The sequence below is a fragment of the Eublepharis macularius genome, chromosome 5 (genome assembly GCF_028583425.1).
Source record: "Eublepharis macularius isolate TG4126 chromosome 5, MPM_Emac_v1.0, whole genome shotgun sequence".
NCBI lineage: Eukaryota > Metazoa > Chordata > Lepidosauria > Squamata > Eublepharidae > Eublepharis > Eublepharis macularius.
In genome coordinates, this window is record NC_072794.1 from 126,711,311 (window position 1) to 126,729,747 (window position 18,437).

Below are 18,437 nucleotides of genomic sequence, written 5' to 3' on the forward strand. Positions count from 1 at the left end.
GTGGTTTACCCTATTAAGGAATGGTTCTGACCTGAGCCATAGTCTGGACCAGTAGCACAGCTACTGCTAAAAGTCAATGAGAAATTAGCTAAATAGTGAAATGCTCTAAACAGGAAAAGTTTTTGAAACATATGAGTAAAAATCCTGCACTATGTTATAGGTGGTCCAGTAAAATACTATACCATACAACTACTTGAATTGTCCTAACTGGGCTGATTTGAGGATGGAGCAATATACATCTTTAAAAAGCTATATTAATTAGGATTGCCAGGGGACCAAAGTGGGGTGCAAGGGATGGGGGACAATGGGATACCCACCTCTTGCGCATGTGTAGAACTCTAATCTGGAGAGCCGTGTTTGATTCTCCACTCCACCGTTTGAAGCCAACTGGGTGGCCTTGGGTCAGTCACAGCTTCTTGGAGCTCTCTCAGCCTCACACTCACCTCACAGGGTGATTGTTGTGGAGATAATAATAACACACTTTGTAAACTGCCCTGAGTGGGTGTTAAGTTGTCCTGAAGGATAGTATATAAATATAATGTTGTTGTTGTTGTTGTTATAGTGCACATATGCTCCTGTTCTCCCCTGTCACACCAAAAAAAAGACCTCATTTTCTAGCATGACAGAGGAATCATGGGGTGCACTGAAGCTGAGATCTCTGAAAACAGCTCCTTTGGAGGCAGTTTTCACACAGCTTGGCTTCAGCATGCACCATGATTTCTCTATCACTGGTGCAATGAAGGAATGCTGGAGTGCATGGATGGGATTCTCCTCACCTCTCTGCATTCCCTCCTCCCTGAAGCCAGGGTAATGGGGGCCAGGTGAGTGGAGCCAGGGGCAGAGTTGGGGGGATGGCAAGCCTAACATTAATTATTATTAAGATTAATTATTGATGTCATTTTGTAATCATTTCCTATAAATCAATTAAATCAACAGAACTGTTCAAGAGCAAGTGGTTTGAAGATTGTACTTAAAAACCTGATTGTAGATGATGCTTGATAACACATTGCAATGGCATACCTAACCCTGAACCTAATTGTAAGGATGTACACTCCAAGACAACAACATGATTATGGAATCAAAGAACTGGGTCACACCTAGAGTTGTCTAACCTCTTGCCACAAAGTCAGCCAATGACTTGCCCCTGGCCAATGCTGATCAACTTAAGCAATTCAACAAACAAGTCTTCCACAAGCAGGAAAAGAGCAGCTCAGACCAGAAATCATATAGCCAAGAAAACAAGGCCATGGCTTAGGGAGGAGGAGAAAAATATGACCCGAAGGAAGTTATTTCCAAATGCAAAATGTGGTGATCCGTCAATTCCATGGTGAATGAAACCCATCCAGGACAGACTTTAGCATGGGGCTGAACCCCATGCTAGAAGCATTGTATATATAATTGTCCTTGATGTCTCAGAAATAGATGTATGGGTGGGGGGATTCCAAAATTGCATGTATATGTGAAGGAAGAAAAACTTTTTGTGCTACAAATAAGTCACAGAGTAATACACAGGATATTTTATAAAACAGAGGAAAAGGTCACTATTGGTGCAGTCCTAAACAGAGTTATTCCAGTCTAAACCCATTAGTTTCAATAGGTTTGGACTGGGGTAACTCTGCTTAGGACTGCGCTGTATATACTTAACACAGATTTTGCCTCAAGTTGCCTATAGTAATGCAGTCTCATTACTATAGCACACTCTAGCATGTTAGAAAACGACTGCATTTTTTATTTCTCTATAGTAGTATGGATAATCTGTGCTAGCAATCTGCAAATTGGTCAGTGTGAAGCAATCAAAATGAGGAAATGCCAAACTCGAAATCAGGACAAAAAAAAAAGTTTAGAGCGTTGGCTAGAGAGAGATTGCTGGGAAAATGTGACGTGAGGATCCCAATAGCCTCTGTCCCTGATGATTCGGTTATTATTTGATTTATGTGGTCTTGCTGCTGCCCTTGCTCTGACCCTCGGGACGGCTGTGTGGGAAGTTTGTGTCTTAGATAGAGCAAAGCACTGCTCTGTAAAGTATTGGGAGCCAAACTGAATGCAAAGAAACTGATAAATGCGGAAAAGGCTCACTTGGCTTCAGATGCTATAACTGGAGGTACCCCCAAGAGGAACCCTAGGAGGATCAAAGTACCCTACAGAAAGTGAGTATTGTATTCTCTTTGCAAACTTCCCAGAGTTTTGTATTTGAGTTGTGTCATGTTTGTAACTTTGATTTTTAAAATGCAGTATGATGATAAAGCATGTGTTTGGTCCATTTAAAAATTAATTTCACATATGTAAAATGCCTAGAAACTTCGTTAGTAATCCTGCATGAGCATACCTTTCAACGATATCAATGTAATGGGTACAGTGCCTATTTTTTCTGATCATGTGTAGGTTGCTGATGCACTCTGCATTTGTACCTCTGATTCTGGAAAATACCCACTGCACCTATTGGGATGGCAAAACATAAAATCGGTTTTACCTGAGAATTGCTGCTTACTTAATGTTTAGTGACTTTTAAAATTATGAACTGTTTAATATTTTAAGTATATTGATCTGCAAATGTGACATCTAAATATGGAAAGGCACAAAATAAGATCTGTGTGCGTGTGCGTGTGCGTGTTAAGTGTCATCAGGTTACAACTGTCTTATGGTGACCCTGTAGAATTTTCAAAGCAAGAGACAAACACAGATGTTTTACCATGGCTGCCTCTGCTTAGCAACCATCGACTTCCATGGTAGTCTCCCATCCAAGTACTACCTGGGGTCTACCCTGTCTAGCTTCCGAGATCTGATGGGAGCATCCAGGTTAGATCATAACAAATAGCACCATTAAAATATATATGAGCTCATAGGCTATGATTGTATACAAGTATATTTGATGTGAAGTTCCACTCGGCAAATAGTGGCAAAAACAACTCCATACTCAGACTTCCACTCTTGTGCCCCCCACCTTGAAGAAGGGCCTGCCTGAGGAGGTCAGGAGGAGGCTCACACACTTCTGTCATTCCACCAATTATGTAAACAGAATTGTTCTGGAGGGCATTTTTATAAAGTAAATAGGGCTGTAGAATAACAGAATGGTTCAGGAGAATGCTAAGGTAAGGGCATAGGATTGTAGCGTATTTCACAGTTTATTGTATGCATTATCTTGTTTTAACTGACTCAGTGTCTACTTTCATAATCCACTTTCTGTACTGTTTACGGCATGTCGTGTAACTGTTTTTTGTCTGCTTTGCCTTCTAATTTTATAGTCCTAGTCCTGTTGCATTGTTTATTGGATGTTTTATGCTCTCTGCTTGCATTGTTTTTATATTTTGTAATCTGCCTTGAGTCTCGGGGAGAAAGATGGCTACAAATTAAATAAATAAATATCCCTCCCTCGTACACAAGAAATACATTTCTCTAAGTTTACCACACACAGGTTTTATCATATTTCCTGGGATCAACTGATTCACATAGGAACTTGGTCATGCCTGAATTCACCCTGTGGTTCAGAGGAATTCATTTCCAAATAGCTATGCTTATAACTGCAGTCTGAATTTGATATTTTTTTGCTTATTTCTTTTTGTATATTTATTTCAGGCATGTTAAAGCTGCATTTTCTACCAAAATGGCACTTAAAGCAGTATACAACAAAGCAATAAAACAGCATCAAATGTTAATTTTAAAAAATCATAAAACATTTACATTTCCCCCAGTTTGATATCGCTACTGTAGATAGGAAAGAAGTCACATTTGCTTTGATCTGGTGCGCACACAGTTTGATTTATGCTTCGATGATCTGATAATTGTGAAAGCTTTCTTTGTAATTAATGGCTTGAATTGTAGCTGATTCTTTCTTCTGTGAAGAGCAAAAATATACTTAGAATGTGAAAATGCAGGAATTACAGTCCAACCTCTTCTGAATCTATTGAACTTGCTGAGTTTAAAAGAGTTTAACTCTGCTTTGGATTGCACTATTAGTTGCTTCTCTCTCTCCTGTCTGTCCTTCAAGGAGCTCAGGGCAGTTTATATGGAGCTCTTTGCCTCTTCTTTAGTCTAACAACAATCCTATGAGGTAGTCTGGGATGACAGAGGGTGATTGCCCAAGGTCACCCAGTACAATTAGTGGCTGAGAGGGTATTTGAATCCAAGTTTCTATGGTCTCACTCCAACACTCTAACTATTACATGACACTAAATTTTGGTCTATCCTTGATTTGATTCCATGGAATTTCAGCAATCTGTGTATTTAGAGCTGAATGCAAGGTTAGGGCAGGATCAAAATCAAGACTCAAATCTACTGCTCAGATCAGATGGCTTTGCAACCTTGTTTTCTTTCCCAGGATACAAGCACACTACAGAAATGCAAGAAGACTTTCAGCATGAATTCCTAAAATTCTCCCTGGTTAAGAAATTTCCCTTTTGACACAACTGTCAAAATATTTACGATAGATGTTAATGTACTGTCAGTTCAAACATGCTGAAGTACTCCCTGGAGGGTCTCCTGTGAGATCTATGCTCTACATTGTGTAATAGTTACAGCAGCCATAGCATTTTCTGCCACTAATAACACATTAACAGCTGAGCAGCGTCTTCACTAGTACTCATAAATAATCGTCGCCAAAGTGACTCACATGCCTACATTTTTTTCAAAATGGTCAAGTTCCCAGTACCCCATATGAAATCCTTGTTTAATTTAAGCAGAAAGTTTGGGCTATATTTTGTATGATCACAAGTATCTTTCATATATCCAAGTTGCTATAGTGGTAGAATATAACTTGTGCACAGAAAATTTTTGTAGAAGTACAGTTCCATTTGTGGATGACAACTATTTTAAAATTCTGTTCCAGTGTCCTACAGGAGAGAACCCCCTTCTGCACTAAACTTGTTGTTTCATTAAAAGTAAATTACTTAAATATTACACTCTCCTCAGACACCACAGAGAAAAAGACAGTCATGAAAAGCTCTTTATGGAATCACCTAGCATAAATTACTGGGAACTTCGATTTCCACAGGACTGATCTTAAATATAACATTTTAGAAAATCAGTGTAACTGTTGTAACTGCAGAGTAAATGCCATATTTTATTTTATTATTGTAGATACTCAGAATATCCTGACATTTCTCGTTAGAGCTAGCATTTTCCATGTTTTTTTTCAAGTTATCAACAATTCCTAAATGTAAACGTTACAAAATACAGCACAAAGCATGTTAAGTTACCCCCTCCCCGGCCTTGTTGACATGCATATTTGACTGGCAATTTGTTTTTAGAGAATTCATATTTTATTGGAATATTATAAACAGTTGTGGAATCATCACTGAGAAAAAAGTTGTGTTCTTTTAAAATCCCATCCTTCCTGTAAGGAATTCCATCAGCACACATGGCACCTCCCCATTTTATCTTTAAAACAGCTCTGTGAAATAGGTTTGGCAGAGGAGTGATTAGCCCAAGGCCACTCACTAAGTTCCATTGTTGAATGGGGAATTGAATGTAGGCCTCCCCATGCCTAGCCTGACTCTCACACGGCTACATTACACTGGCTCCCTCCAATAAAACAGTTTTATGTTGTTCTTTTGGAAGGGGAATTGAGTTTGACCAAGACTGAATGTTTCTTGTTTTGTATCTGGGAAACTAATTTTGTACTGGATTTCTGCTAAAGTAGTTGGCAGGAGAAGCTCTTATTTGACTGGATCCGAATCTAAACTTATTTATTGACATAGTGAACAGCAAGAACTAAGGAAAAGGCTCTAGTAGGAATTGTAGTTAAATCCCTGGCAACTTCTGCTGGCAAAAATGCTGCATGATAGTTTACATGTAAGTTTTTACATGGGAATGTAATATTAGAGCTTTATAAACTTGGAAGCAAAAGCAGTGGCCGCTTTACCCTTAGCCTCAATGCTTAATGCATGTAGAGCAAGCCTGGCACCTAGCCTACGTCTGCACCTTTTTACAGCTGCTATTTCTCTGAAGCAGAAATGCATAAGGAACGATCATGACATTCTTTAAGTCTGGAAAATAAAAAAACCATATAGCATTGGATAACCCATGATAACATGGCCTCCAAAGTTCTGCAGTCCTTTAGAAAGCAAGCTCAGCATTTTTGCTTGTCTCTAATGAACATTTAAATTATGACATACTGCCAGTGTGAACAAAACTTGATCTCACTAACTAGAACATTCTTCACCTCTATTACATATTTTGAAGGTTTAGATCTGGCTCTTAGTGCACTAAAATTGTGTCAAAAATACTTAATATATTATGTCCTCCTGCTTGCCATCAAAATGACCCCACCCAATGCTATGTGAGAGTGTTTTTGCTTGAAGAATTAAACCTTGTAGTTTTCTCAGAAAATGTTGGTTTCTCTAATAAATGTCACCACCTTGTTGGCACATTCTGGATAAGGGGTAAAAATATGTACCAGTGAATTTATTAACCATAGATTAAAACATTGATTTTAAGTAGAAACTAAAGTGTTTAATAAAGTATTTAGGTATTTAAAGTATATGTCTGTATTTAGGAAATACTATTCCAGTGATTTCCTAAACAATTGTTTTATATGTTAAAAGTTTAATCACAGCAAACCATTATCCCCATTACAAACTCTTCAGTTTAACCTGTAATCTATCATATGGCATTATTTAAATGGTGTACAGGAATGTGCATTCACCGTCTTCAGCTTAGAGAGGGGACATTTGCAGTTGGAGAATCCCATGTAGGATGGGGACATTCAGGATATTCAGTTTGCCTATTAGTTTACAAGGATGGTCAGTATTTCCTTTAAAGCAACATTCAAAAGTTTTCAGAAACATGATTAACTCTTCGGTTAAAAATGCATATTTGCTCATTAAAACATGCAGACTTTGTCCATGTTCAGCTGATCTCATCGATAAAAGATCCATGACACATCAAGGCGCTTCTGTTTTAAGCAAATATTTACAAACAGATAGCAGCAAGTTGCAGCATTCCAGCTATGCCATAGCTTTTGCTCTAGGCTGGAAGAGGAGATGGAATTTTGTGTTCGCAGGGACTGCGAATATGTCAGAAGGATGTTCTTTTTAAGAATCTAAATAAGGGTTGAGCACACATTTTTTAATTTCCCTGATTCTCTTTTTAAATACTGACTTTTCCAACTACAAAGAAGCTGCATTAAAATAAAATGGTTAGTTTTTTTCTTTCAAATCAATATGAGAAATTCAGTCCCCCTCTGTTTTTTTGGCTCTCGTTTTAAGGCTGCCAGCTCACACTGACAAGGAAGAGTGTTATAGCTCTTACATGCCGTAGCATAAACCCTCATGGGTCACAGCCAACTTTCTTAGATAACTGAAGTAGATAATGCTGTAACGACAGTAGACACTAAACTGGCAGAATTTTCATTCTTTAGACCCAAAGCATTACTCTTGACCAGCCTTTTAAACACTCCTGTCTCCCTTCCCTTCCCTTGCATAGTCTTTCCTGATGCTGTCAAATTTCTTCAGGGCCTGTCTTCTTTAATGTGTCATTGTGTCTCAGTTCTCTTTTGCCTGTCCAGCATCTCACGCCAACTACCCTTCCTTCACGTTCCTCTTTCTTAACCCATCCCCTATTCTGCATCCTTCTGTCAGTCTCCTTGCCTCTAGATTTGCTGTCCTTTAGCTGTTCCTGGAAAATTAAATTTTGCATTATGGCAATTTCCCCCCACATTTGTTTCATTCTCCCACTGAGAAAAATGTTACTCTGGAATTAGCTCTCTTGACATCTTATCTAACCATGCTCCTGTCTACTCCCTTTGAGTTTTATTAGCATATCTCATTACCTATCTGAGTAAGAGTTCCTCTTCTTCAGAGTATAATGGGTGTCTTATGAGTCTGCATCAGACATTCGTGTACTAAGCTCATTGATCCAAGATGTGTCTTCTTTTATGACAAAAAAGAAGAAAAAGTTGTCAATTTTATCTCAAGTGTATAAATAAGAATTGAATTTAGAGTTTTAACAAGTAGATATCCCAACAAAATATTTCCTTCTGCCACCTTCACAAAGCACATACCCATGATCTTGCTTATTCTCAGGTACTAACTTTCCTCAATCTTACAGTAGAATCCTAAATAGAGTTACGCCCATCAAAATCCTTTGAAGCCATGGGCTTGGAAGGTAACTGTTCAGGATTACTCTGTAAATGTTTCTGTTAAACCTAAAGAATTAATTTAATAATACAACAGGCTTGTTTCTAAGCTCTCTACTGTAGTGGCACTTCTTCAGGGCACACTGGTAGGAATACAAGTTTAGATGGTTCTCTGGAGCTTGGGAGAGAGAGGATGCTAGACCTAAGTGGGACATCAGTAGAAACAGCCAGTATCACAATGTCTTTGTATAGCTTTGGAATACTGTCTACAGTTCTGACCAGTCCATCTCAAAAAGATATTGCAAGAATTTGAAAAGATGCAGAAAGTGACAACCATAAGAATTGGGGGGCTCTGTGAGGATAATCTGATAAATGTGGGGCTTTTTAGTTAGAAAAAAAGACAACTAAGGGAGCATGACAGAGATTTAAACAACTATTATGGCATGGAGAATGTGGATGTGAAAATATTTTAGGTGGGTAGTCATGTTTGTCTTACAGTAGAAGAGAGAGTCCAGTACCACTTTCAAGATTTCCTGGATATCAGCTTTCAAGAGTTCCTTTGTCAGATACAGATATATTCCTGCTAGTATCTGTTAATGATAGACACATTTTGGAGGTCTTTCATTCATAGGGTTGCCATAGGCTGTAGGCGACTTGATGGCACATAACACACACACATCTGTTGAAGGGAACTTGATTCTCAAAAGCTTATATCCTGGAAATCTTGTTGATTTTCAGAGTGGTACTGGAAAAAAACTTTGTCTCTATATCCCCAAATACTAGAACTCAGGGTCACTCAATGAAGTTGGTTGGCAGTATATTCAGGATGGGTAACAGGAAATACTTTTTATGATACTGCATAACTAAGTTTAAAGGGGCACAGAAAAATTAATTAAAAATAATCCAGAACAATTAGCCATGATGGCAGTGTGTGCAGGGGTAGAGTGCCTCTGAGAGCCAGTTGCCGAAGTGCTGTAGCAGAGGAAAATGGTTGCCTTCATGCCCTGATTGTGGAGTTCCCAAAGGCATCTGGCTGGTCACTATGGGAAATGGCTCTATTCCTATCTTGCAATGAATGTGTGTAGGTCCAGGTAGATTTTGCCACCACAACCCTGCTGCCACCTCTGTTCACATTGATTTTACATACTGTGGACATATGAAAAAGGCTAATGTTGTTCAAGTTATACCGATTTGTATATTGAGTTTTACTTGCCTGAGTGAGACATTTTCTGTCTGCCTGCCTATCTGTGGCAGTGTAGGCCTTAAACTGTCTCAAAGGCCTGCATAATTCTACACTTGGCAGTGTAGAGAATACCTTTGAGAACATGGACCTCCTCCACTTCATCCAGGTTACACCCAATAACTTCAGGGGATTTAAAAAGGTACAACTCTGCTTAGGATGGCAGATAGAAGGCTTTTAAGGGAAGGCAGTCCCACTACCCAGAACAACCCAATCAACAGTGGGTATGAATTATTTTAAGGTGTCAGACTAATTATCGGCATGAGAACTGGAGAATGTTTGGAGTAAAGTATGAAGGGAAATGTTGTTCATTGAAATCAGATTCCTGATAATTTCATTACAACCAAAACTCACTCTATGTAGCGTTACCCTTGAAAAGGTGCTTCGGAGACTCCAGTTGGTACAGAATGCAGCTGGCAGACTACTGAACAGCACACTGTGGTCAGCTCATATTACTTTAATTTTGAAGCAGCTGCACTGGCTTTCAGTTGGCTTCTGAATCAAATTCAAGGTGTTGGTCTTAACTTTTAAAGCACTTAATGCTCTGGGACCCTCATACCTACAGGACCACCTCTCCCAATATAACCTCCCATGTGCTCTATGGTCCACACTTCAGGGCCTGTTGGTGATTCCTGGCCCTAGGGCCATTCAACTCTCTTCGACCAGAGGGAGGGTTTTTAAGGTTGTAGCTTCCTCCCTCTGGAATGCATTAGCAGAGGAGACTCACCCCCTTCAGGATTTGGTGAAATTCTGCAAAGCAGAGATGTTTCATCTGGCATTTGAAGGCTGATTCTGATATTTTTATTGGCTTGACTCCATGTGATTGATTTATTATAGACAATGAGCATGGGCAGGATTTAGTGATGGTGCTTTTCTTTGAGATATATGGTGTTGTGGGCTGAGCCAGGGCAGCATGGGTCATGGCAAGGATACCAACTTAAGCAGCATAGTCAAAGTCTGGTCTTAGGTTAAAGCACAGAGTTCAAAGGCTGTCAGTGGTCTGATCCAATGTCAGTCCGAACAGCAAGGTCTGGAGTTCCAAGAGTCATCCATGGGTGGGTTCCAGCGCTAGACGAAGGCAGAATCAGGGGACAGTCTGAAGAGTCCCCAAGAACAAGGCAGAATCTGATGCAGTCGTCATAGAGTTAGAGGGATTTGACTTGTTGCTTCCATGCCTGACAGCGTTCCTTGGCTGGGTTTTATAGCCATCTGCTGCAGAGTCAGGCGTCATGGGGCTCAGTGATAGTGAGGACTCCTCAGGAGGAGAGGAGCCTCGTGTAGCCAGCTCTGACTCAGGGGACTCCTCCAGAGAAGAGGAGCCTCACATAGCCAGTTCTGATTCAGCAGAAGCTGGCAATCAGGAATAGCAGTTGCTGGCTGATCAGAGCCCACAGCCAACAGCTGAAGCAGAGCCATTGACACCCTCCAGCCCCAACACCACAGGTAAGGCTCTGGGTCTCACGACATGAGACAAAATACTCTCGAATCACATCGGTAATTTGAGTGTATTTTGTAATTTGAGTGTAATTCAAGTGTATTTTGTCTCATGTGGTTTGACCCTCAGCCAAGAGCTTCCAACCCTCCAGCTTCACCCAGAGAGCGACATAGACAGAGGCAATGTATGGAGCTTCAGGAAAGATGGCGAAGTGCTTGCCTCCTGGGCCAACACCAGCTGCTTGAGGATAGTGATGATATGTGGCATCAGGATAACTCCCAAGTATCTGGCTGTAAACAGAGCATGGCTATAAAGACCAGCCAAAGAGAATTGTTGGGCATGAAAGCAACGTGTTGGATTCCGCTACTGCTGCAACCACACTCTTGAACCCTGTCTTGCTCCTGTGACTTTCAGACTGTGCCTTGTCTCTGCCTCTGTCTTGTCCTGAACTTACCGGTAACTGACCTACGGACCTTCTGACTTGGCTTTTGGACTCTTCCCCCCCGCCCCGGCTTTGGACCTGTGCTTTGACCTTGGAATGGAATTTGACCACTCTGCTTGGGCTGGCCCAGCCCATGGCATCATGTTTGCAGCCAGCTGCTTAGGAGTTGTCCTATGGCTACTTAGGGTTGCTAGCAGCAAGCACTTGGCATCAGGCCAGGAGGCATGTGCTTTTGTCATCTCTCCTATAGCTCCATTCTTAGCCTCCAAGGGTGCTCCAAGGGTGTGGGTGATACTGGAGGGCTAGAAATGGCCGACTGGGTTTCACCTGTTGCATTGTGGCTGGAGCCCATCAGTGGTTCTGCATCAGCTGCTGGCTGTGAACCCTGACAAGCCTGCAGCTCATCATACTTTTTGCCAGCTCCTGCTGATCCAGGGCTCCTCTTCTCTGGAGGAGTCCTCTTCCCCCAAGGAGCCCTCACTATAGCTGAGCCCTGGCTGTCCCATGACATATGGGTTTTAATGTTTGTATTTATATTCTTTTAATAGTGTATTTTATATGTATGCTGTAAACCACCTCAAGCACTAAACATGCTGGAGAAATGGTATATAAGATAAATAAACAAACAAACCTACATTGTGGTATGTCACAGTAATTTTTACTCAGGGATATCATATTTCATTCACAGACAGTCTTTCCAATCTTCTTCCTCTTTTTCCCATTAGCTTCTGGAAATTCCCTTCTTCTGTGATCCTTGAAGTTAAAAATAATCTGCAGCTTTCTCTTTCCTCAGGTTTGTGTTTAAGACCACAGGACACCCCAAACTGAATGAAGTTGTGGGAGCAGGAGCAGAGCATGGCAAACACCTTTGTGACGGTACCTGACGGGTACTGCCTTAGCGAGCCAATTCAGTATTACGGTGAGTAAAACAAAAGCGAATCATGAAGAAATATGTGTCCATATGTAAACAGGTTATTTATCATTGCTAAATATTTGGATACATACTGAAGAGAGATCCCTGGGGTGGGCAAATAATTTATCTAATGGGGTAAGATTCACAACAAGATTCAAAGACCTGTTCCTGGATAGATTCAAAATTATTCAATGTATTTGAAGATGCTGTATGTTTTTACTATCATATGCCAGAATAATGAAATATATATATAATCTTGAGAAATGTGTAGTCTGAAGTGCAGAGGGGAAGTGACTGCCCTCTTTAAACAAGGCTCTTATGCCTACTGTGTGGGATGCATATTTGAAATAAAACCATTCTGATTTTTGAAAAAAAATCTGGCGTATTTCTTACACATACTTACCCATTTTGTCAATTTTCTTGCTTGCAAGAAGCCATTTTCAGTGCCTCACAGTGTCAGAGCAATGTATTTACCGCATCTTGCAGTCCTCATGATCCTTAAAACATTAAACTTACTTTAATGTTACCAATGTTTGAAAAATTAAATAAGCATTAACACTCCATCAAAAGTAAGAATGTCTCTGCCTTTATGCGCTGTTGTTGGCCCTCCTTAGCATCTGGTTGGGCTATTATGTGAGACAGGATGCTGGACTAGATGGACCTCTGGTCTGATGCAGCAGGCTCTTCTTACGTCCTTAATTTAAAATTCAGAGATGTCAAATCCTAAATCTACTGTTTGTATGTGATTCCATCCCCCACAATCTATCTAGATGTTCTACCAGAACACATCAGTTATCCATTGCAAGACCTTGACTTCCAGACTGCTCCTTATTGCCAATATTCAGCAGTTCAGTTTCCTCCACTACTACAGACACCATCTCCCCAGTCTCAGTACAGCGCATACAACCTGGACTCTCAGTTCAATGATGGACAATATATCATCAGCAACTGCGAACTCACTAAGCCTACCTGCATGGGTGGCCAGAATGATGAGAGTGGATATCCTGGACAGAAAAGACCCAGGCTTAGTCACTCCTCCTTGAGAATAAAGGGACAGGAAGAGCTGTGTGTGGTATGTGGAGACAAGGCTTCGGGATATCATTACAATGCACTCACCTGTGAAGGCTGCAAAGGTAATGGGAAAAGAGTTTTACAAATGGAAAGTAAATGCTGTACATTTCAAAAGCTGGGGGAAAATCCAGAAACGCAAACATTGGTTGTATACATCACAGAAGCAAAGTAGCTGTATAACAAGACAACAGCAGCTAGCGGCTGCGGCAGTGCTTCTGTGTCCCTCCGAATCACCTGCTCTTGTCTGTCACTCTTGGTCATGCTAGAGTTCTGATGTGCGATTGCCCTCTAGAGGATAGGAAGGCCAACGGCGGGAAGCTTTAAAATATATACACAGTAAGAAAAAGAAAGTAATAATGTAATAAGCAGAATCCTTTAAGTAATTGCTCCATCACTTGTGACAATAAGCTACTTGTTTTTCTGTGACAAAAAGTTTTCAGTAAACACATCTGGTATCAGTGCAGTACGGTGCAATTTAATGATCTGAATGTCTTTCAGGACAAAAATGAGCTTGGCTTTAACTTAAAGAATACACTGTTAAGCATGGATTAGAACTGAGCGTAGTGGTTATTCTGAATTTATAAAATTAAAAGACTGGAGCATTGATCCAATGCATGATTAATTATGCATAGATCTCATTGAAATCCAGTGGGATTTAAGCATGCTTAATTGTGCCCTGCATTATCTTATTAAAAGTGCTTTCCGATTCTTTTCACTAGTACAGTTGCCCAGGACCAATTGTGCATACGTTTTTAGCTTACCTTTGAGTCATACATTAGATACTTTAAATGTAGTTTATTTGTAGCCCCGATCTCTATTCTCACTTTTTAAAACAATGTATCTATGTTACATTTTGTTTTTGTCACTAAAACTATTAAGCCAGTGATCCTCAGCTTCACAGATTGGGATCTTCAGATGGGACTTGGAAGATGGGATGGGAAGTGGATGAGACTTGGGAGTTCCATCCACTGGGTCAAGAGCCTGCACACAACCACCATTTCTTTGTACTCTTTTTTGGAAAGATGTCCTTCTAATGTGCCTCCAAAGAGAGCAAGCCTGTCACACCTTCTACTGTTATTTGCACACACACTGAGAAGAACTGGTGTACTCAGTGGTGGAAAGAATTTCTTTTTAGGCAAGACTCTTCCTGTTACACGACTGTGATGTCATGGTTGTTGTGGGTTTTCTGGGCTGTATTGCTGTGGTCTTGGCATTGTAGTTCCTGACATTTTGCCAGCAGCTGTGGCTGGCATCTTCAGAGGTGTAGCACCAAAAGACAGATCTCTCAGTGTCACAGATCCCTGTCTTTTGGTGCTACACCTCTGAAGATGCCAGCCACAGCTGCTGGCGAAACGTCAGGAACTACAATGCCAAGACCACGGCAATACAGCCCGGAAAACCCACAACAACCATCGTTCTCTGGCCGTGAAAGCCTTCGACAATACAACGACTGTGATGTCACTTTACTTCTTGTTACATGCTTGCAGTTCAGTGAGTTCCATGCTGCCATCTGAGTGGGATAAAGTTGCATCTCAGGTCTAGAAAGGATGAAAATCATTGTACAAGGAAATAGTGCTTAGAGTGTCAAACTAGGATCTGAGAAACCCAGGTTAGAATCTCCACTCCGCTATGGAAGCTTACTGGGTAACCTTGGTTCAGGCACATACTTTCAGATGAACCTATTTCACAGGTTTGTTGTGGGGATAAAATGAAGGAGAGGAGAATTGTGTTCCCACTGGGGAGAAAGATGAGGTATAAGTAAGCAAGAAAGTAAGCAAACAAATGCCCTGACCTGGATAGCTCAGACAAGCCTGACCCTGTCTTGAAAGCTAAGCACAGTTGGCCTTGGTTAGTAATTGGATGGGGAAGTGTCCAAAGACCAGGGTTGCTACACAGAGGCAGGTAATAACAAACCACCTCTGATGCCCTAAAAACTCCATCAGGAGTTGCAATAAGTCAGATACAACATGATGGCACTTTCCACCACCAAGTAAGTAAATAGATCAGGAATAGCTAATTCTTGCTTATTTTTTCATTTTAAAAGCACATTTGCAAGAACCTATTTTCTCAAATGACATTTCCTAAATATATTTCTCAGTTTACATGATAACATCATGTGCAACTACAAGAATTTTAGCAATATAGCACCATTGCTCTCTCCCTCTTACTCCATGGAGAATGTTCATTCTCCAACACTAATTCCTGCTTCATACAGGATATTTTATCTCTTTGCGCCAAATTTGTTTTCCTATCATATTTGCTGTTAAATGTTGCACCTATATTATATTTGTCAGCTAAAATAAAAATACCTCATAGATAAATATTGGATTTTTTTTTAATTCTTATCATTCATGGCGCTTATTCTACTAGGATTTTTTCGACGCAGCATCACCAAAAATGCCATCTACAGATGCAAGAATGGTGGTCATTGTGAAATGGATATGTATATGAGGAGGAAATGTCAGGAGTGTCGCCTCAAGAAGTGTAAAGCTGTGGGAATGCTTGCTGAATGTAAGTGCCCAACATTGGAGCAGCCTGGTATCTGAATTTCTTCCTAGACATGCTTGAAAGCAGCTAAGTAGTATTTCCTGTGACGGGAGTTTTAACCGAGTTCTCTAGTCTCTGTGGGTGGTATTCACTTCCACATGTATTGTGTATCAGTATTTTGAAAAAACTTTTTGGCAGATGACTAGAAAAGAAACCACACAACCCTATTCTATGAATATTTATTCCAAAGTAAAGCTCAACTGTATTCAGTAGCTCTTTCTCACAAATAATTGTGCTTATTGCAATCCTATTCACACTTACATAGGAGTAAGTCTCATTAAATTTATTGAGATTCACAGGTGAGGAAACATACATATAATTGGGCATACCACATTGTATTAGAATTTATGAAACTGGAAACCAATCTGTATCTGTGGATTTATACAGATCCAATATGCTTCCAGTGTGCCTAAGCATGATGTACCTCCTATTGAGCACTAACACAACTTGCAAACACTGCAGATAGCTGGCAAAATCTGGAGACAACACGGCTGGTTCAAAGTGTTTTGTCATCCCAAGAAAGAGTTTCTTGTCACTTTTTCCAGCACTGGAGTCAGGTGAGAGTAAACTGAGCCCCCACAGTGCTGGCAGCCTTGACTTAGATCTGGTCAGCAACTGTGCTGCTGGGAAGTGATGGGGAGGCACTGCCTCTCTCCACAATGGCAGCAGTCAGGAGCAAGCTGAGCTTGCAGAAATGTTATTAGTACTTCGAGGGTTTGGCTGACGGTGCCCCCCTGCACTGTCACCTGGGAGCATGCTGAGTACCTGCAGCATGCTAATGCCTTCCTCTTTGCATCACCTCAAGCAGTCACTTCGATGGCTAAGCAGAGAACTGGCCCTGTGGGATAATGCAAGTCAGAAATATTTGAGTGTTTTGACATTACAGATGCTCTCTACAGCAAATTTACAAACCTGTTAACTTCCTTAGATTTAAATATAATTTGGGGTTTTGTTCAAGAGCTGCTATCTAATAGGCTAAGTCACTGAAAAAATAGCAATGCACACAACTGGATCAGTCTCTCCAGTGGCATCTTGCGCATTAGACAAAAGGGCTTATAAGGTTGACAGCTTTCAACAGCATTTTGTAGGTTTGCTCTGGTGAGCTACTAAGAGGGATAGATTTAAATTAAATGTTAGGCTTGCATACACTGTTGGGTAACAATTCAGTACTTTGTAAACATTAAGGAATGGCAGTCTTAGGCACAGTCTGTTTTGAGATGGTTTGGCCCATGAAAGTGTCAGCTCAAGATGTGAACACAGCAATCCCATGCACACTTACTTGGGACTGATTTCCATTAAATTCAGTTGTATTTAGTCCCAAGTAAATCTGCACAGGATCAGTTCCCAACTTACAGAACTGTTACTTAAAAATCAGGGTGTTTGAAAGAATATTTAATTGCTGCTTGGTCAGATTTTCAGTGAAAATGCTGGTAAAATACCTGGTGATAATACCACTTTAGAAAGTGGAAATGTGTGTGATATGAGCAAACTATTTTTCTACATTCTCTGGGGCTGCCCCTGCTCTGTGTGTCCATGCAGCATGAGGTGAGAATATATGGAGCCAGTAACAAGGCCTTTACAAGAATTGCTCTGAAACTTTGGCATGACTGCCCCTAAGAAATATGAAGTCATTCCAGTTTTCTAGTTCTTAGAGATGTTGTAAAACCTACCTCTTCTGAAAGATGCTGAATGTGCAGCTATGTTGGTACTGTGTTTTATTGTTACTGTTTTATTGTGTTGCAAGCAAACTCAGTTGGGTGTAAATATTTTAAATTAATAAAAATTACCTTCATTGGGTAGATGGCTTTGCCACTGAGGATCAGGCACATACAGATGGCACAATGAACACGTTTTTGGAACTTGCTTAAACAATATGTTACATTGATGATCTATTATTGGCTCTCCTAAAACGTTTTTGACTCTAAAACACATCAGTGTGTGTAGCGGGTGGGGAGGCTGTTTCAGACTGGTGCTGAAGTATGGACTGGGGGAACTTAACTTTTTCATTACACCATTTTCTGGGTTAACAAAGACTTTACCAGGTAGTCTTAGCAGGGGAAACATACAGGCACCATGTCTTTTTTACCTACTAGAACTACCTACCACCATGAGTCGAAAACGGTGATATGTGTGTGATCACCCACTCTTGCTCTGGCTCATAGATCCAGTATAAAATGCAGGCCTAAGTCTGCTTTTGAAGATCAAAAAGACTATCAGGAGATCCAATCCCAGATCTCTAACGTAAGCATAATGTATAGTTTGTCACTAAATATTTTGCTCTGGAACTTTTTACTTACAGGTCTATTGACAGAAGTTCAATGTAAATCAAAGCGACTGAGAAAGAAGAGCAGTTTTCTTTGTAACATCAAAGTGGAAGATGAAGGAGTGGACAACAAACATGTATCTTCTACAACCATACCTTTAAAAGTAGAGTCAATATTTCATATTTGTAATTATTATTGCATTTTAAATTTTGATTCTGCCTCAAAGTTATATGAATTTGTTCATTTAAGGTCCAGGAAAGGATGGAATTTACTCCTGGGGAACATCACCTCATTGAACATATTGTTGCTGCTCATCAAAAATGCACAATTCCATTGGAAGAAGCAAAGAAGTTTGTATGTGTTCAGAAAATACTGGACATTGTATCAAGATATTATTGTTAAATTTGGTATTCTTACTTTTTAATAGTATGTCTTTCACTAATCAAAAATACAT

General features: G+C 40.3%; 1 protein-coding gene across 1 annotated transcript in view; it reads left to right on the top strand.

Annotated features, from left to right (window-relative positions):
* Positions 1 to 1,908: 1,908 nt before the first annotated feature.
* LOC129330641 (bile acid receptor-like) overlaps positions 1,909 to 18,437 on the top strand; it is a 32,983-nt gene continuing 16,454 nt past the window's right edge. The window contains exons 1-6 of the mRNA XM_054980767.1: positions 1,909 to 2,147; positions 11,982 to 12,107; positions 12,872 to 13,234; positions 15,543 to 15,683; positions 18,019 to 18,146; positions 18,233 to 18,337. Of these exons, the coding sequence (XP_054836742.1) occupies positions 12,017 to 12,107; positions 12,872 to 13,234; positions 15,543 to 15,683; positions 18,019 to 18,146; positions 18,233 to 18,337 (828 nt within the window). The 5' untranslated portion in view covers positions 1,909 to 2,147; positions 11,982 to 12,016. The remainder of the gene's footprint in view (positions 2,148 to 11,981; positions 12,108 to 12,871; positions 13,235 to 15,542; positions 15,684 to 18,018; positions 18,147 to 18,232; positions 18,338 to 18,437) is intronic.